A 19,208-nucleotide genomic window follows, 5' to 3' on the forward strand; every position below is an offset into this window, starting at 1 on the left:
AGATTAAAATATAGAAGGGGAATAGAAATATGAAATATAGATTAAAATATAGAAGGGGAATAGAAATATGAGACATAGATTAAAATGTAGAAGGGGAATATAAATATAAAATATATAATTAAATGTAGAAGGGGAATATAAATATAAAATATATAATTAAATATAGAAGGGGAAAAGAAATATGAAATATAGATTAAAATATAGAAGGAGAATAGAAATATGAAATATAGATTAAAATATAGAAGGGAAATAGAAATATCAAATATAGAATAAAATATAGAAGGAGAATAGAAATATGAAATATAGATTAAAATATAGAAGGATAATAGAAATATGGAATATAGATTAAAATATAGAAGGATAATAGAAATATGGAATATAGATTAAAATATAGAAGGAGAATAGAAATATGAAATATAGATTAAAATATAGAAGGGGAATAGAAATATGGAATATATAATTAAATATAGAAGGGGAAAAGAAATATGAAATATAGATTAAAATATAGAAGGATAATAGAAATATTAAATATAGATTAAAATGTAGAAGGGGAATAGAAATATAAAGTATATAATTAAGTATAGAAATGAATAGAAATATGAAATATAGAAGGGAATAGAAATATAAAATATATAATAAAATGTAGAAGGGGAATAAAATATAGAAGGAGAATAGAAATATGAAATATAGAATAAAATGTAGAAGGGGAATAGGAATATGAAATATAGAATAAAATGTAGAAGGATAATAGAAATATGAAATAAAGAATAAAATATAGAAGGGGAATATAAAATGTGGCTTCGACAAGGCTTTAAAATGTATCTCGAAGATCTAACCTTGGTACTTCCGGTTAATGTATATTGAAATGGATGAGGCTCAAGTTATAACATTACCGGAAGCTAATTTGCCTCAAACGTTCAATAACCAAAATCGAAAAATAACCCGATACTTTGGGTTGGGTTACCGTTCGTTCATATTGCTTATTCGCGAAACTAGTCAAATTAGATAAAAATTCCTAAATCTCGGGGGCGTAAATTCTTCGTTTTACCATGGAGGACACTCTAAACAGTTTAAAATTAAAATTAAATGCCAATATCAACGTTTTATATCATAACTCTCTATACCCGTAATTGCGTACAATTAAAAGTGCTTACGCTACTGGCTGCTAATACTTGTCTAGTTTTCGATGACAACCAAAAGATGCCGTAACGATAGCTTTCGGTCGCTAATCGTAAAGTGAAAGGTTGTTGAGCGCTAAAAGTCCATACGTTTATTAAACGTATTAGAAAAAAACTTATCGTCGAGCGGGTTCATTTGATTCCTTTTCCTATACTTATCGAAACGTCACAAACGGGAAAACGCAAAAATCGATAAACACCTGTTAGATTTGTGTTGAAGTTTGACTTCAACGTTAGCCTAACCAAGCAAGTAATAAATTAAAATAAAACGATTAATTTATTGTTACGACATATACTTCACCACCTTTTTTTCTGATAAATAATCGGGTGTTATGAATTAGTAAGATCAAGAATGTATTTATTTATACCTAGGGAGAATGTCTATTTCTAGACGGTTTTTAGCCTTTCTCTCAATCCACCCGTTGGTCCCCCCAGTACGCTCCTCCACTTAAAATAAAATGAATAGTCCCGGTATTTCATTGGCTGCTTAAAATTTACGTCACCTAACGGGATGGTAATCAAACGCCGGTGACGTTTTGTCTCCCCCCCCCCCGCTCAAGACGGGGGAAAGGCGTTCAATGTGCTCGGCGATTGTCGCAACATAATCATTCTTCCTAAATATAAATAAATACATTCTTGGTAAGATAAAATGTCCTATTTTTTATTCATCTTCCGTGTTTTTAGGCGTAACAAGGCACAAATTTTGTTCTTTTTTAAAAAGTGTGACTAACGTAGCGACGATTCCCAATTTTACCTAACCATACTGACCTTAAACACGCGAAAAGGAAAGTCCATAATAAAAAGGGTTCCATAAACAGGTTAAACCCTAAAAATATTAAAGTAATTACAAAACTTACGAATTACTGGTACCAATAAGTGTTCGCGAATTAAATAAAGACGTGAAACTCCAACCAAATAGCCCTTCGACTCAAAAACGAATTAAAAAGTAGTTAAAATATCCACAATTTCCAACGGCAGACCGGCTTAGCCCTATTTAGGGCTCATCAGTACCGCTCAATATAATAACATAAGTGTGACACTTCCTATTCTTCACATTCAAAAGTTTTAATGAGAGCTATTCACAAGACCATTGACTAATTATAGTACTTCGTAGTACATGACAAGACAGACTGCATTACGGGCTTCGTTACTGTTTTGGGTCTGCTCGCTCCGGCGTCACACGTAGCCTTTGACAGCGCCTCGCTAGGGGGAGATTTTCTTCTTGTGATGGCGTCACTTCGTTACTAGCTCTCAGTCAAATATTCCCCAAAGTGACAAACTTACGAAACAATATTATAGACTTACGGACTAACTAAACCGAAAAGAGAAGCTAAGCCTAATCATTCAAAAACCAGGTCTTTGATAATCAACTCTCGCGAAAGTTTCGAAACTACAAGGTGCACTTGCCATTTGCAAATATTCACCACTACGAAGTTGGATCTTACTTCGAAATGTTCTAGATTCAACTAATTCCTAGTGTTACGTATGATTTAAATTACTCCTTACTTATAGCTTAGATTTTATTTAAAATTTAATTTATTGTAATTACGCAAGAGAAGAGTACAGTGGCATATTTTAAATTGAAAACAATTCTTGAAAACATTTCATCGTGTTGAACATTTAATTTCGTTTTCGATCTTGAAACTACATAGTACAATTTCCTCGGACTCAACGTTAGCTGTCGTTATAAAATTTTAAATGGCATATCGCGCGATAGCTCGGGGTAAGCGTTAAAATTGTAAGTTACAAGTTGTACCTACATATCGTAGTTTCTGTCGTTAAATTGTTTACTTGAGTATTTTAATGAGTATCACAGACTGTACAATGGCAGGTAGATCACTGTTAAACAAAAATATCGGTACAGTTACATAAATAGGTTTACAATCTTCGTCGAAGTGTTTCGAGAGCGAATGCGATGGAGGGAGAAATTGGAAGCGAAATTGTAAGATGGAAAGAAATATCTAATTACTAAGCTCGTCAAAATTGCAGACCCGCAACGCGTTTACGCGTCCATAATTTATGGCTCTATAATTTCCGCGTAGCAGCAAAACGGTGTTAGAAATAATGGCGCTCCTTTTACGGGCCGCAGTCAACGTTCAAACCAACGATTTGACCAAATGTCCCGTCATCACTTACAAAAATGTTCCTTCGCTTTATTTATTCGAAGTAATATAACACTGGTAAAATAAATATCGGTATAAAACTGTTTTTAAAAGTGTACGAATAGCTTTCGTACGAGACAGGGCATTAAGGGAGTATACCGGAGTATCGATACTAGAGACAAACCAATGGAATAAATAAAGCGCGCCTGTCTTTTCGAAGAACGGAGCCTACTTTCTATCTGATGGAGCTCAACCCGATGGCCTTGGGCAGCAAGTAATCGTCGGCGTCCAACTCTTCCTGGAACATGTCGCTGCAACTGGACTCCGCCATTTGCCGGTAAGGACAATTGGCCACGAGTAGGTTGAAGACGTCGGCGAAACGGAGTCGTTCCCGCGATTCCGTCCGCCAGCAGCCGGCCATGACGGTGCAGATGAACGGAGGACACTCTTCGGGCGGCGACAGCAACACCCCTTGTAGAATCAGCTTGATGACGTCCTCGTTGGAGTTGCCGAAGTAGGGCTGCTTGCCGTACGTGAAGATCTCCCATAGGACGACACCGTACGACCAGACGTCCGACTCCAACGTGAACTTCCCATACATGATGCTCTCCGGGGCCATCCAGCGCACCGGCAACAAACGGGATCCACCAATCTGGATAGACGGACAAAGATTTTTCAGCTCACTCGATATTCCGCTCTCAAAAACGTTAATGCTTAGGACAGGTTTAAATATTTCGAATAAATTACCTAGCAACCTCCCAGTTATTAAAAATTTCGACGGAGTTCAGCTATAATTTGACAAAACATACGAGGAAACTTGATCGGTAGAGTACGGGTTGTGTAGAAACGCTGGTCTAATTGAGCGCGAGTCTCATCTCCCTAAACCGCCTGAAATTCGAGCCTCGATAGAAATAGCGTTAATTAGTAGAGCGAGCTGAAAAGCGGAAGGTATCAAATCCGTTAATCTTTGGAGTCTCTACGAGGTCAGCGTTTGCTATTTTTCTCTCGAGAAATTCGGCCCTCCACTCTTCCTAATCGCTACTTAAAGTTCTTAGTTTTTACTCGAAGTTTATTCCGATTAAACGTCTAAAAATAAACGTATAATAAGGTTTATGTTGTTAAATTTAAAACCGATTAATTGGACTAGAACCGAAATAGACAATTTGTTTCTAAATGAACTTTCGTGTCATTCTCTTCGATAGCGATACCCTATGGTTTCCTATTTGACTAGATTTTTTTTATCTACTTGAAGATAAACAAATGCGCCAATTAGGTCGGATTGAAGTCGTACGTGTCACCTCATCCGGCTGCCAAGACTCTTTTTTCGTTCGATCAACCAGGTAGTTTCTTTTTCAAAGAAAGCCACATTAAGCGAGTTCTCCTTTTCTTCCTCAGCGTTACATTTATAGAAATAGAACAGCGTTTTTTTCCTTCTCTTCTTCTAGTCATTTAAGAAGGTTTCGGATTTCCCCAGAGACCTCCAAGGCCAAATTTCTTCCGCTTCCAATTTTACGCCCCGTTAGTTTTTGAGCCCATATTACCCTCGGAGTCGAGGTTTGACTGCCCGGTTGGTTTAGCGCCACCTCGGAGAATGAATTGGCCCGAGGAACTAGAAAATGCCCAACTACGCGCTATTTAAAGCTTATTTCCCAATTATTGGTCTTAGATCGAGTTTTTTTGTCTTCCGCTAGAGACCCGTGGCTACCGTTATAGGTCGAAGGAAAATTGACATTTTTTTAAGACTCGGTTTCCAGCGGTTACAAAGCGGATCATCCTCGAATTGCTTTATAAACCTATTACAATTGGTGGCGGTAATTCGAGGCCGCGAACTGCTCTCGATTTTAAGCCTTACCTTATAATAATCGCACGTGTAGATATCCCTGGACATGCCGAAATCCGAGATTTTGACCAAGAGATTCGTTCCCACCAGACAATTCCTGCAGGCCAGGTCTCGATGGACGAAATGCTGGGCGGATAAGTAAACCATGCCGCTGGCGATCTGGGTGGCCACCCATATCAGATCCCCCTGCGTTAGGAGAAACGAGGAAAAAGTCCGTAAAAATCGCAATTTCCTCAATCAAACTTGGTCAGCCGATTGGCGTACCATTTCGAGGCGGTAGAAGCGGTCGTCCTCCTCATCCGCTCGGAGCGTTGCCGGTTTTCCCAACCATCGATTATTTCGTCTCAGTAGTTCGGCCAAATCTCCCAACTCCATGAATTCGAACACCATCCACGGAGTCGTGTTATGGTCTGGCCCATTCGCGAATAAAAGAGAAAAAAGTTTAATGACCTTCTACCTCCGTTCGATAAAAAATACTTTTAGTTGTTTATCGTGACTCTTTTTCTTGATAAAAGTGAAAGCCGCTACTTAGGACGATTGCTAAAGGTTTACGCTTTTGCCTAAAGAGCGGTACCTTTCGCGGCTAAAGCGCCATTAGAGGACGATTTTGAAATACCCAAAGTCTTACCAGATGGTGCCACCAGTCTGAAACGCGGAAGTTTTAAATTATATCGAAGGTTTTCGCGTCTCTATTAACGGCGAATTTTTCCACGAGTTGAGCTTTTCTTTACATAAAACGTCGCTTCAAATAGGGATAGAAATTGATTTTAAAATAAACTACCGAGTTTTTATTCCCTTCGCGTCAAATGCTTTAAACTGGCGCCATCTAGTATTGTTAAGAGCATTCAAATCGAATATTTGTTTCCCTGTAAACAGTTTTCTTATTGCTCTATCGTGGTGTAAGCAAATTTCTCCTTTTTTAAAATCCCAAGAAAATACACTTTTTCCTAATGATGAGAATGGCTTAACTTCCTTAAATGGTTCAAAATAGTTCTAGCTGAATCGCCCATTAACTGAAACCACGCAATATTAGCGTCTTTTAATATACGTTACATTTTAAGATAGGTTTAGCTTTAACTCCTTAAAAAATACTTAATCTATTACCATCTCTATTGATAAACACAATGTTCGTTTTCATATTTTAACTTAATTTTGTTCAGTCAAAAAGATATTTATTATAATTTTCGAAATAAAATTCGCATCGGTTATAAAACGGCGGGAGAGTTTTGAATATTCTACAGCAAACGCCACAGGTTCCGTTGCAAATATTTAGGTCTCAGTCGCAAAATGTCAACCAATCGGGCTTAATATTGGAAGCGCTAAACGTAGAAGGTAATTTTCCTTTTTTGTAAGTCGGACTTACTCCAGCATTTTATTTAATAAATTTTTGAAGTTAGTATTACTTGGCGCGGGTGAATTTAAAAGCTCAGTTTTAATCTAAACGTCTTTCCGGACAAATATAAGTTCGCTAGGTCGGGTTGTCACATTCATTTTCTTATCTCTTTATTACAATCGAAATTTTAAAATGAAAGTTTTCGAGTTTTCCTTTTTATTCCCTTCGCGTTGCATCCGCGCGAAATCTTTGTCTTGTAGGATTATTTCCGAGAGTGTGAACATTTCGGAAAACAGAATAATGAAGCTTTCTTTTTAGAAAATAAAATTAAAAAAGAAATAAAAAGGTTTTGTCCAGAAATTTTTTAATGAATGGTGAGGATTATTTTATTGAAGAAAACAGAGCTGACGCTTCAAATTGCCGATGGAAAAAATATCTCTTTTAATTAGAAATAAAATATACTCGTTACAAGAAAGTTTTAGTTTTCTTTTTCTGTTAAGCCAATTCCGCCAGATTAAATTTATTTTTCGTCGCCAAAAAACAGTTCCGCCTAATTATCCGCAAATTTATCGTTATTATTTTACGATTGTTTGCTGGTTTGTTAGTTATATCGACCGGGAAATTTTACGAAATGCACTTAATTATTTATAAGAACGATATTTTATTAATTTAAATTTTACACGTCAAAAATAAACCCTTAATAGGATAATGTATATATTTATATTTATATATAATTACTTTTATAGCCAAAGCGTATGATTCGCCACTCCAAATTCTCCAATAAAGGACGGCCATATCAATTATCAAAAGGACGTAAATCTGTGTCGAATAGTTCTTTTTATAAACTAACTTGGCCTTCTTGTTTAAATGTTGCTCTTACGTCACAGCCTCTTACTTTCACAAGGATGATAAAATACGCGAAAAAGTAGATTAGTCCATAATTAAAGGGATAATCCCTTTTAATTATGGACTAATCTACTTTTTCGCGTATTTTATCATCCTTCTCACAGTCCATAGGTGGTTTCTTCTAACTTATCTTACTTTCACAAGCCTACTAGCGCGCGCTACAGTCGCGAGGAATATAGGTTTTTCTAGCGCGCACGTGCAAATCGCTCGTGCGCAAAATATACTAATAAAGCTGTGTCTTGTGACGTAAGAGCAACATTTTAACAAGCTGGGCAAGACCACTTTTTGTTTTATAAAATCAACTATTTAATAAATGTTTCTAACAATTTTAGAGTGGTAAAATAAAGTTATCGTTCTCTAGCTCAATAGACTGGAAGCTTCTTTATGATTATATTAAAATCTTAATTATATCGGTCAAATCCTTAATTAGGTTTTGAACGCGATTGAAAGAGTTCATTAGGGTAGAATCGCTTAGAGAGATAGTGTCAGCTTCGACACATTTTGAATTTGGTGATTTGGGTACATAATAAGATAGATTTTTATACCCAGAATTCTAAAAAATAACTGTTAATTACTTCCCCGCAATATTATCCATTGTTGACGTAATTAATTGTTGTGGAGAGAAAGAAATTTAGAAGATTTCCCACTTAATTCCTAGGTATCTTCCCATTGCGCCGAATCCCATTCGACCGAATTCCCATTAGACCGAATTCCGCCAATGTTTTTGATGAAATTAGCCCAAAGGCGGGTTTTGTATTTTTCTAATCGACCGACGCAATATTCACAATTGAGCTACTCCTTTTGATTTTTTATGGAAGCGGTTTAATATATTTTTAAGTCTGTTAGGTTAGGTGAGGTGAGGTGAGGTTAGGTTAGGTTAGGTAACACTGCATGCTGTTCTGACAGATGCTGAAACGGATAAAACCGAATCCTAAACCCGGAGAAGTGCGGGTTTTTCGGTCGAATGGGACAATCCCATTAGGGCTGTTCCCTTAAACGCAGATTCCTCAAACGGAATCACCCTTAAAGCGGAGTTCCCTTAAACGCAGATTCTTCAAATGGAATCACCATTAAAGCGTAGTTCAATAACGGGCTGTTCCTTTAAATGCAGATTCCTCAAACGGAATCACCCTTAACGCGCAGTTCTCTAAAGGGCAGTTCCCTTAAAAGCAGATTCCTCAAACGGAATCACCCTTAAAGTGCAGTTCCCTAAAGGGCTGTTCCCTTAAACGCATTCCTCAAACGGAATCACCCTTCAAGCGCAGTTCCCTTAATCAAAGATTCCTCAAACGGAATCACCTTTAAAGCGTAGTTCCCTTAAACGTAGATTCCTCAAACGGAATCACCCTTAAAGGGCTCTTCCTTTAAACGCAGATTCCTCAAACGGAATCACCCTTAAAGCGTAGTTCCCTTAAACGTAGATTCCTCAAACGGAATCACCCTTAATGCGTAGTTCCCTAAAGGGCTGTTCCTATAAACGAAGATTCCTCAAACGGAATCACCCTTAAAGTGCAGTTCCCTAAAGGGCTGTTCCCTTAAACGCATTCCTCAAACGGAATCACCCTTCAAGCGCAGTTCCCTTAATCGAAGATTCCTCAAACGGAATCACCTTTAAAGCGTAGTTCCCTTAAACGTAGATTCCTCAAACGGAATCACCCTTAAAGGGCTCTTCCTTTAAACGCAGATTCCTCAAACGGAATCACCCTTAAAGCGTAGTTCCCTTAAACGTAGATTCCTCAAACGGAATCACCCTTAATGCGTAGTTCCCTAAAGGGCTGTTCCTATAAACGAAGATTCCTCAAACGGAATCACCCTTAAAGTGCAGTTCCCTAAAGGGCTGTTCCCTTAAACGCAGATTCCTCAAACGGAATCACCCTTAAAGGGCTCTTCCTTTAAACGCAGATTCCTCAAACGGAATCACCCTTAAAGCGTAGTTCCCTTAAACGTAGATTCCTCAAACGGAATCACCCTTAATGCGTAGTTCCCTAAAGGGCTGTTCCTATAAACGAAGATTCCTCAAACGGAATCACCCTTAAAGGGCTCTTCCTTTAAACGCAGATTCCTCAAACGGAATCACCCTTAAAGCGTAGTTCCCTTAAACGTAGATTCCTCAAACGGAATCACCCTTAAAGCGCAGTTCTCTTAAGGGCTGTTCCCTTAAACGCAGATTCCTCAAACGGAATCACCCTTAAAGCGCAGTTCTCTTAAGGGCTGTTCCCTTAAACGCAGATTCCTCAAACGGAATCACCTTTAAAGCGCACTTCTCTAAAGGGCAGTTCCCTTAAACGCAGATTCCTCAAACGGAATCACCCTTAAAGCACAGTTCTCTAAAGGACTTTTCCTTTAAACGCAGATTCCTCAAACGGAATCACCCTTAAAGTGGAGTTCCCTTAAACGCAGATTCTTCATATGGAATTACCCTTAAAGTGCAGTTCCCCAAAGGACTGTTCCCTTAAACGCAGATTCCTCAAACGGAATCACCCTTAAAGTGCAGTTCCCTAAAGGACTGTTCCCTTAAACGCAGATTCCTCAAACGGAATCACCCTTAAAGTGCAGTTCCCTAAAGGGCTGTTCCCTTAAACGAAGATTCCTCAAACGGAATCACCCTTAAAGCGCAGTTCTCTAAAGGGCTGTTCCCATAAACGCAGATTGCTCATATGGAATCACCCTTAATGCGCAGTTCTCTAAAGGGATGTTCCCTTAAACGCAGATTCCTCGAACGGAATCACCCTTTAAGCGCAGTACCCTAAAGGGCTGTTCCCTTAAACGAAGATTCCTCAAACGGAATAACTCTTAAAGCGCTTTTCTCTAAAGGGCTGCTCCCTTAAACGCAGATTTCTCGAACGGAATCCCCTTAAAGCGTAGTTCAATAAAGGGCTGTTCCCTTAAACGCAGATTCCTCAAACGAAATCACCTTTAAAGCACACTTCTCTAAAGGGCAGTTCCCTTAAAAGCAGATTCCTCAAACGGAATCACCCTTAAAGTGCAGTTCCCTTAAACGAAGATTCCTCAAACGGAATCACCCTTAAAGCGTAGTTCCCTAAAGGACTTTTCCTTTAAACGCAGATTCCTCAAACGGAATCACCCTTAAGGCATAGTACCCTTAAACGCAGATTCCTCAAACGGAATCACCCTTAAAGCGCAGTTCTCTAAAGGGCTGTTCCCTTAAACGCAGATTTCTCAAACGGAATCACCCTTAAAGCACAGTTCCCTTAAACGAAGATTCCTCAAACGGAATCACCCTTAAAGCGTAGTTCCCTTAAACGTAGATTCCTCAAACGGAATCACCCTTAATGCGTAGTTCCCTAAAGGGCTGTTCCTATAAACGAAGATTCCTCAAACGGAATCACCCTTAAAGCGCAGTTCTCTTAAGGGCTGTTCCCTTAAACGCAGATTCCTCAAACGGAATCACCCTTAAAGCGCAGTTCTCTTAAGGGCTGTTCCCTTAAACGCAGATTCCTCAAACGGAATCACCTTTAAAGCGCACTTCTCTAAAGGGCAGTTCCCTTAAACGCAGATTCCTCAAACGGAATCACCCTTAAAGCACAGTTCTCTAAAGGACTTTTCCTTTAAACGCAGATTCCTCAAACGGAATCACCCTTAAAGTGGAGTTCCCTTAAACGCAGATTCTTCATATGGAATTACCCTTAAAGTGCAGTTCCCCAAAGGACTGTTCCCTTAAACGCAGATTCCTCAAACGGAATCACCCTTAAAGTGCAGTTCCCTAAAGGACTGTTCCCTTAAACGCAGATTCCTCAAACGGAATCACCCTTAAAGTGCAGTTCCCTAAAGGGCTGTTCCCTTAAACGAAGATTCCTCAAACGGAATCACCCTTAAAGCGCAGTTCTCTAAAGGGCTGTTCCCTTAAACGCAGATTGCTCATATGGAATCACCCTTAATGCGCAGTTCTCTAAAGGGATGTTCCCTTAAACGCAGATTCCTCGAACGGAATCACCCTTTAAGCGCAGTACCCTAAAGGGCTGTTCCCTTAAACGAAGATTCCTCAAACGGAATAACTCTTAAAGCGCTTTTCTCTAAAGGGCTGCTCCCTTAAACGCAGATTTCTCGAACGGAATCCCCTTAAAGCGTAGTTCAATAAAGGGCTGTTCCCTTAAACGCAGATTCCTCAAACGAAATCACCTTTAAAGCACACTTCTCTAAAGGGCAGTTCCCTTAAAAGCAGATTCCTCAAACGGAATCACCCTTAAAGTGCAGTTCCCTTAAACGAAGATTCCTCAAACGGAATCACCCTTAAAGCGTAGTTCCCTAAAGGACTTTTCCTTTAAACGCAGATTCCTCAAACGGAATCACCCTTAAGGCATAGTACCCTTAAACGCAGATTCCTCAAACGGAATCACCCTTAAAGCGCAGTTCTCTAAAGGGCTGTTCCCTTAAACGCAGATTTCTCAAACGGAATCACCCTTAAAGCACAGTTCCCTTAAACGAAGATTCCTCAAACGGAATCACCCTTAAAGCGTTTTTCCCTAAAGGACTTTTCCTTTAAACGCAGATTCCTCAAACGGAATCACCCTTAAAGTGGAGTTCCCTTGAACGCAGATTCTTCAAATGGAATTACCCTTAAAGCGTAGTTCTCTAAAGGGCTGTTAACTTAAACGCAGATTCCTCAAACGGAATCACCCTTAAAGCGGAGTTCCCTTAAACGCAGATTTTTCAAATGAAATTACCCTTAAAGCGTAGTTCTCTAAAGGGCTGTTCCTTTAAACGCAGATTCCTCAAACGGAATCACCCTTGAAGTTCAGTTCCCTAAAGGGCTGTTCCTTTAAACGCAGATTCCTGAAACGGAATCACCCTTAAAGTGCAGTTCCCTAAAGGGCTGTTCCCTTAAATGAAGATTCCTCAAACGGAATCACCCTTAAAGCGCAGTTCCCTAAAGGGCTGTTCCTTTAAACGCAGATTCCTCAAACGGAATCACCCTTAAGGCATAGTACCCTTAAACGCAGATTCCTCAAACGGAATCACCCTTAAAGCGCAGTTCTCTAAAGGGCTGTTCCCTTAAACGCAGATTTCTCAAACGGAATCACCCTTAAAGCACAGTTCCCTTAAACGAAGATTCCTCAAACGGAATCACCCTTAAAGCGTTTTTCCCTAAAGGACTTTTCCTTTAAACGCAGATTCCTCAAACGGAATCACCCTTAAAGTGGAGTTCCCTTGAACGCAGATTCTTCAAATGGAATTACCCTTAAAGCGTAGTTCTCTAAAGGGCTGTTAATTTAAACGCAGATTCCTCAAACGGAATCACCCTTAAAGCGGAGTTCCCTTAAACGCAGATTTTTCAAATGAAATTACCCTTAAAGCGTAGTTCTCTAAAGGGATGTTCCCTTAAACGCAGATTCCTCGAACGGAATCACCCTTTAAGCGCAGTTCCCTAAAGGGCTGTTCCCTTAAACGCATTCCTCAAACGGAATCACCCTTAATGCGCAGTTCTCTAAAGGGATGTTCCCTTAAACACAGATTCCTCGAACGGAATCCCCCTTAAAGCGAAGTTCCCTAAAGGGCTGTTCCTTTAAACGAAGATTCCTCAAACGGAATCACCCTTAAAGCGCAGTTCTCTAAAGGGCTGTTCCCTTAAAAGCAGATTCCTCAAACGAATCACCCTTAAAGCGCAGTTCCCTTAAACGAAGATTCCTCAAACGGAATCACCCTTAAAGCGCAGTTCTCTAAAGGGCTGTTCCCTTAAACGCAGATTGCTCCAATGGAATCACCCTTAAAGCGCACTTCTCTATAGGGCTGTTCCCTTAAACGCAGATTCCTCACACGGAATCACCCTTAAAGCGTAGTTCCCTAATGGACTTTTCCTTTAAACGCAGATTCCTCAAACGGAATCACCCTTAAAGCGTAGTTCTCAAAAAAGGAACTGTACCCTTAAACGTAGATTCCACAAAGGGCATCACCCTTAAAGCGCAGCTCCAAAAATAGCGCAAACTTTTAATAGGGGAATTTCCTGAAATAGAAGATCCCAAAAAACTCTGTGCCTAACATGGGGGGTCGTCGCCAAGCGTAATTTGAAGCGTTGGTTTTCAGTTACCGGGTTTCCCGTCGTATCTGGCAACACCGAGGAGTTAAATTTGGAAATTTTAAGGGCTTCAAACTCCCGTATTGAATTTTTAAGCTGGTAGATGTTAATAAGAGAACGCCATTGATGAATTTCAAATGGGAGCGATTAACGTTCAAACGTACTATTTTCGCAATTTCCATTCTAAAGCTATTCAATAGCGCGGTACTTTTAATATAAAAATAAATAAATGTAGAGACCTCGTGAATAAATGAGTAGGATCAGAACGTATTGTTTTGCTCGTTTAAGCGGGAGAAGATGGCGGGGTTTACCTTGTATGACGACTCCCATTAATTGCAAGATGTTCTCATGGTTGAAGGAGGACATAATTTCCACCTCTCGCTCGAAATCGGCCTGCGCTTCCGGTGACGCTCCGTCTTTCAAGATTTTGACGGCCACGTTGATGGCACTGCCGTCTCCGCGGCGATACTCCGCTGCCCGACAGAAAAGGAACCATTGGTTAACGCTAAACGAAACAATTCGCCCGACATTTCACGCTATTTATTGAATAGGTGATTATCCCTCCAGTAACCAAGAATGTGAATAGCTTTAAAAATCATTGATTTCAATTGGGCAATGTATTTAAATGGAAGAATAAAAAAAGGCAAAAATAGTTCCATAAAATATTAAAATACAGGGAAAATCTGAGCAAACTAAAATATTAAATAGTAATTTAATTTAATTAAGATGTCATTTAATTTAAGATTAGCTAGCTGATAAAAGTAAAATATCGGTTAAAAGAGCTATTAATTGTATAAAAATCATGAAATTCAATTAAAAAAAAATTAGTTTTGATTTTTATTAAAAAAAAGTGCCAACCTTGATTACACTAGAATGGCGAATGGGCTTGGTTTTGTTTCCGATTGAACAGCGTGCATATTTTAATTTTGAATGTTCCTCACCTTTGTGTACTTTGCCGAAGAAGCCCTCTCCGACCTCTTGGGTGAAGGTGAGACTCTCGGCTGGGATCTCCATGTCCTGCACCAATCTCAGCCAAGCCGGTCCGTCGGGGGAACTGGAGTAGTAGTTAGGGTTGGTGACGTACTGTCTCAGGCACTTGCTCAAGTCAGCGCCAAGGGCCGTGCTGGCGAAAGGACCGAATGCCCCGAACGGAGAAGGGGGAGGCGATGCCCCTTTGACCCCGAATGGCGGACAACATATCCCGGTCTCCACCACGTTGGCGCCGTATCGACCCGTAGCCTGCCAAACAACGACAAGTTTTAATTAAACCCACTTCGTATATTCGTTGAAATACGAGCGAAACATTCCCAACGTGACGTTTGACTTAGCATTAGGACTGTTCACGAGCTAGAGCCAGCTCGGGCTCGTGACTCAATGGCGGCTCTATTATTAAACGGGCGAGCTTTTTTGGGCCGAGCCAAGCCTAGCCAATTGGTATCGAGCCACATTGGCTCACGAGCTGGCTCGCGAGGTTATTGACACACCCGCGCTAATAAATAGGTAAGTCTGTAAACCAGCGCCTCTGTCGAGTGTGGGAGAAATCTCCCCCCCCCCTAATACCGCGAGAGTTGATCAGGCTTGGAAATAAGGTTTATTTCTAAACTGGTCTATTTGGCCAGTGACTCCCAACTCTTGAATTATTTAAGTGGTCACGTAGAGCAGTTTGTTAATATTACGGTAGATAATTTTGAATTAATAAACTGAACACTGGACCAGTGAACCCCTAGCTTTTGAATAAAAAAACTGGTCCGAGCAATTAATAAACTGGTCTTTGACCCAGCGACCACCGCTTATTTCCAAGGCTGGAGTTGATACCTCCCACTTTCTCTCCACCAATAATGTTGTTGTTTTTCTTTTAAGCGACATAAAGCGTGATAAAATATTTTTTCCCACTCTCCTAGCCGTGGGAATGTTACATGTACAGTACGTTTCGTTCGATATTTACTATACCAATACATTCCTTAATAGGGGGTGCTAGTAATTTTTATTTAGTAAAGTCCTACCAGGAAGCTATATAGGTATACAATTGGAATGTCTAAGGAAGATTTTTACGGCCGTGATGAAGCTCGTAGAAATGGGCGTGTCTTAAAGCGGGAAAACTTACGAGAAAAACTCGCGCGCCTGGCTACCCTAATAGACCCATAACCAAAGAGGGGCCGCAGACGAGGCTTAAGTGAGACCTCTGGACGGAACATCCTGTTTGTGACGTTTTGAGCAACGTGACCGCCATTGAAATATACAGGCGGAAGTAAGGAAACGGATGTTCCGTCCAAATGCTGAGTTGCCAGGTAAAAATGTTAATTTTCGGCCCCCCAACTTTCATCATGGGTCTATTCGACGAAAACTGGTCATTAAGCCTAGTCATGGTTATTATATTATTCGCTTACCTGATTATCTCTTGTATAACCATACAAATACCTGAAATTGAGGTTTTTAAATCCATTGTTTTATAAGCCTATTTTGCGCGGGAAGATCGCCTATTTTTTACCATGACGACGCATTCTTTTCGCGTCAAACCTCGAGCCAATGAATTTGAAATGAGGAGTCGGCCAAATGCACCCCACCCGTTTAACATATTGGTTGTCAATATTCGACGGTCCTCGTGAATCCTCGTGCTCAAACCGCTGAGAACAATTTCGTCTGCAGCTTTTGCCAAGTTTTGTACGATGCTTTTAATTAATTAAAATTTGGTTTTAATCGATCAAAGATTGTAAACATAATTTTTGTATTTTTCATCGACATTTCGATAGAAAGTAGGATATATTACCATTTCATTATCCCTTTAAATAATTCTGAAATGTTAAAAAATGTTTATCAATAATTTCTAAATTCGTAAAATCTTAGTAACTTGATATTTTTTTAACAAGCATTTAAAGTGAGCCAGCTCAGCTCGGCTCGTTTATTTTCGATAAGTTAAGTTAGAAGAAACCACCTATGGACTGTGAGAAGGATGATAAAATACGCGAAAAAGTAGATAAGTCCATAATTAAAAGGGATAATATATATATAGTCGAGCCTCTGCTTTTGCTAGTAGAGTCGAGCCGAGCTACCAAAAAGGTCGCTCAGCTCGGCTCGTGAACAGTCCTATTTAGCATTTGGTTCGCGATGGTAACACCAACAGGCTCAATTTCGTGTTAAAGTTCACACCTCTTATAATAATTTTCGAAGCTAATACATAGCCCTATTTTAAAATTATAAAGAATAAGGTTTTTAACGATCTAGACCATGATGATCAGCATTTCGTGTTCTATTTGCGTGCTCGAATCAGCTCCGAGCAATTTCAACAAGTTTCGTGTACCGCTCTCGAGCGCTCATACCCGATTTGCCGATTGACTTCGACGTATCGCGGGTTCCAACGCGCTTGGTTCGATAGCCTTAAATTGGTTCGCGTGTTCCTTTTCAACAGCGGGATAAAGCGCTCGAATCTTCGAAACACGTTCCATTATTATCCAATCGGAGCGAAATCAATGAGTTCGTAGACGCATTCCGAATTAATCTGGATCAGTGAAATGGAAAAAGCTCTAACTGGGACTCGCTCGTTATTAGTTTCACGAAGAATGAAATGAGGTACATCAGAATAGATCGATTCCGAAAGTCCCTTAAGCTTGAGAGAGGAAGTGCGAGAGAAGACGACGGAAGGAACGACGTTATGCTTTCACGAGATAATAGGTGAATACTTTTCGCCTGTTCTCGGACTAAAGGTGTACTCTTTTAACTCTAAAATAAACTATTCGCCTGTTCGGGGCTGAGAATTACTCTACATCATAAACTATTCGCCTGTTCGGGGCTGAGAATTACTCTACATCATAAACTATTCGTCTGTTCCTTTAATTTAGGACTACTCTTTTTACTCCTTCTGAAAAGGAGGTGTAAAGAGAGTCAACTGATAAAATCGTCTGATTATCTGCTAAAAAGACCCGACTCGAACTATTTGCCACCACAGAATCGGAGTACAATGACGGCGTAGGGTTAATTTTCTTACCCTACTACGAAACCCAGGAACAAGTGAAAGTATCCAACTATTGTAGAAACGAAATTGACACCACCGACTTTTGGAATCTAACTATAACTATTGTAGAAACGAAATTGACACCACCGACTTTTGGAATCTAACTATAACTATTGTAGAAACGAAATTGACACCACCGACTTTTGGAATCTAACTATAACTATTGTAGAAACGAAATTGACACCACCGACTTTTGGAATCTAACTATAACTATTGTAGAAACGAAATTGACACCACCGACTTTTGGAATCTAACTATAACTATTGTAGAAACGAAATTGACACCACCGACTTTTGGAATCTAACTATAACTATTGTAGAAACGAAATTGACACCACCGACTTTTGGAATCTAACTATAACTATTGTAGAAACGAAATTGACACCACCGACTTTTGGGATCTAACTATATGGGACTGCGAATATTCTAAAACCCATTCGAGCGCTCTTTGCAGGGAAATATCATCTGCTTTTGAGGTTTGGTAACACTCTTTCAAGCTTCGGTTGTTTCGTGGAAGATCTTCTAATATCCTTCTCTATAGAAACCCACTTTACATAAAGTTAAAAGCTTTCACGTACAAGGATCACAAACCCTTCGATAGTATTAAAAATAAAGGTTTATTTCCAACAAAGCGTCTTTTTTGTTATAGGGCAACCGACCCGCGTAGACGATCACTATCTTCTATGTTTGCGTTTTGTGGTGAAAAAGCGGACGAACTATTGTAGTAATCGTTAAGAGAGCTAAAAGGCGAATTTCGTTCTTCGAAACTACGGAACAACAATTTCTAGTGGCAATGTTTTTGCGGTTTTATTATTTGTTGCCCAAAACGGAGTCTCGTTCAACCTAATTTCAATAGGCTAACGTTTCCTAAACGTAGAAAACCTATTTCGCTGCCTTGGGTTCACTCTATTTTGTCCGGCACCGTAATTGGTTCTCGAGTGAAAATGCCTTCCTGGTCATTTTAACCGTAATATAGCTTGTATCCTATTGGACCGAATCCCATTGACCAGAAAATATTCGTAATGTATTTTCATTTCTAGCCCAATATGGCGGGATTCGGTTGAATGATAATTATCTCTCCCCCCTAGGAGGGGTTTTACAATCACCGTGTCTGTCTGTCTGTGGGTCTGTCTGTCTGGTCTGAGAACGCGTACGCCTTTTCGGGGCTAAATGCAATCACTGCGTTCGCAGTTTTTTGGAATGAATTAGGGAAAAGCTCTTTCCAAAAGACCCCACTTTTTGTTATAATTTTTTTTTCAATTTGCGCTAGTATCAGGCGGAATTCGAATCCGAGCCCTCCTGCACGACAGAACCACGGATACATGTTACGCTTTACTGAAAATTAGAAACTCTTCCGAGGAAAGGTATATTTTGGCTTGCCAACTTGTTTTATATACTGATAACCTTTCGTTGGTTCGATTTAAGTTTAGTAAATTTAATGCTTATTTTTCCTAATGCATTTCGGTGTGAGTAGTTAGGAAATTGATAAAAGTGCGTTTGTTTTACAAGAGACAAAAAAAAACAACAATCTAACCGGGACCAGGCTTAAAAATAGGGGTTTTAAGTTTGAACTTGTTATTTTAATGGTAATATTGTCTTTCTCATTGGATAGGTTGGGTCTAAAATTTGGTTTTTTAAACAGAAATGCTCCCTAGGCAAACGAAACCTTGCTTATTATTAAATTTAAGAAAATCCACTCAAAAAGAGGTTTTCGCTTGAATGGGATTCGGCCTAATGGTACAATTTGGTTGAATGGGATACGGTCCAATGGTATACTATCTTAATATACCTCTACGCGTTTCATCGC

The 19,208-nt window shown here is 39.5% G+C and overlaps 1 protein-coding gene across 1 annotated transcript in view; it reads right to left on the reverse strand.

Moving 5' to 3' along the window:
- Positions 1-2,732: 2,732 nt before the first annotated feature.
- Positions 2,733-19,208, reverse strand: part of LOC149948284 (uncharacterized) — a 53,009-nt gene continuing 36,533 nt past the window's right edge. Inside the window, exons 5-9 of the mRNA XM_090171900.1 lie at positions 14,335-14,632; positions 13,705-13,866; positions 5,385-5,530; positions 5,133-5,306; positions 2,733-3,932 (exon numbers count right to left, since the gene is read on the reverse strand). Of these exons, the coding sequence (XP_090028026.1) occupies positions 3,516-3,932; positions 5,133-5,306; positions 5,385-5,530; positions 13,705-13,866; positions 14,335-14,632 (1,197 nt within the window). The 3' untranslated portion in view covers positions 2,733-3,515. The remainder of the gene's footprint in view (positions 3,933-5,132; positions 5,307-5,384; positions 5,531-13,704; positions 13,867-14,334; positions 14,633-19,208) is intronic.

This window comes from Leiobunum rupestre, chromosome 4 (genome assembly GCF_980474605.1).
Source record: "Leiobunum rupestre chromosome 4, qqLeiRupe1.1.hap1, whole genome shotgun sequence".
Taxonomy (NCBI): Eukaryota; Metazoa; Arthropoda; class Arachnida; order Opiliones; family Sclerosomatidae; genus Leiobunum; species Leiobunum rupestre.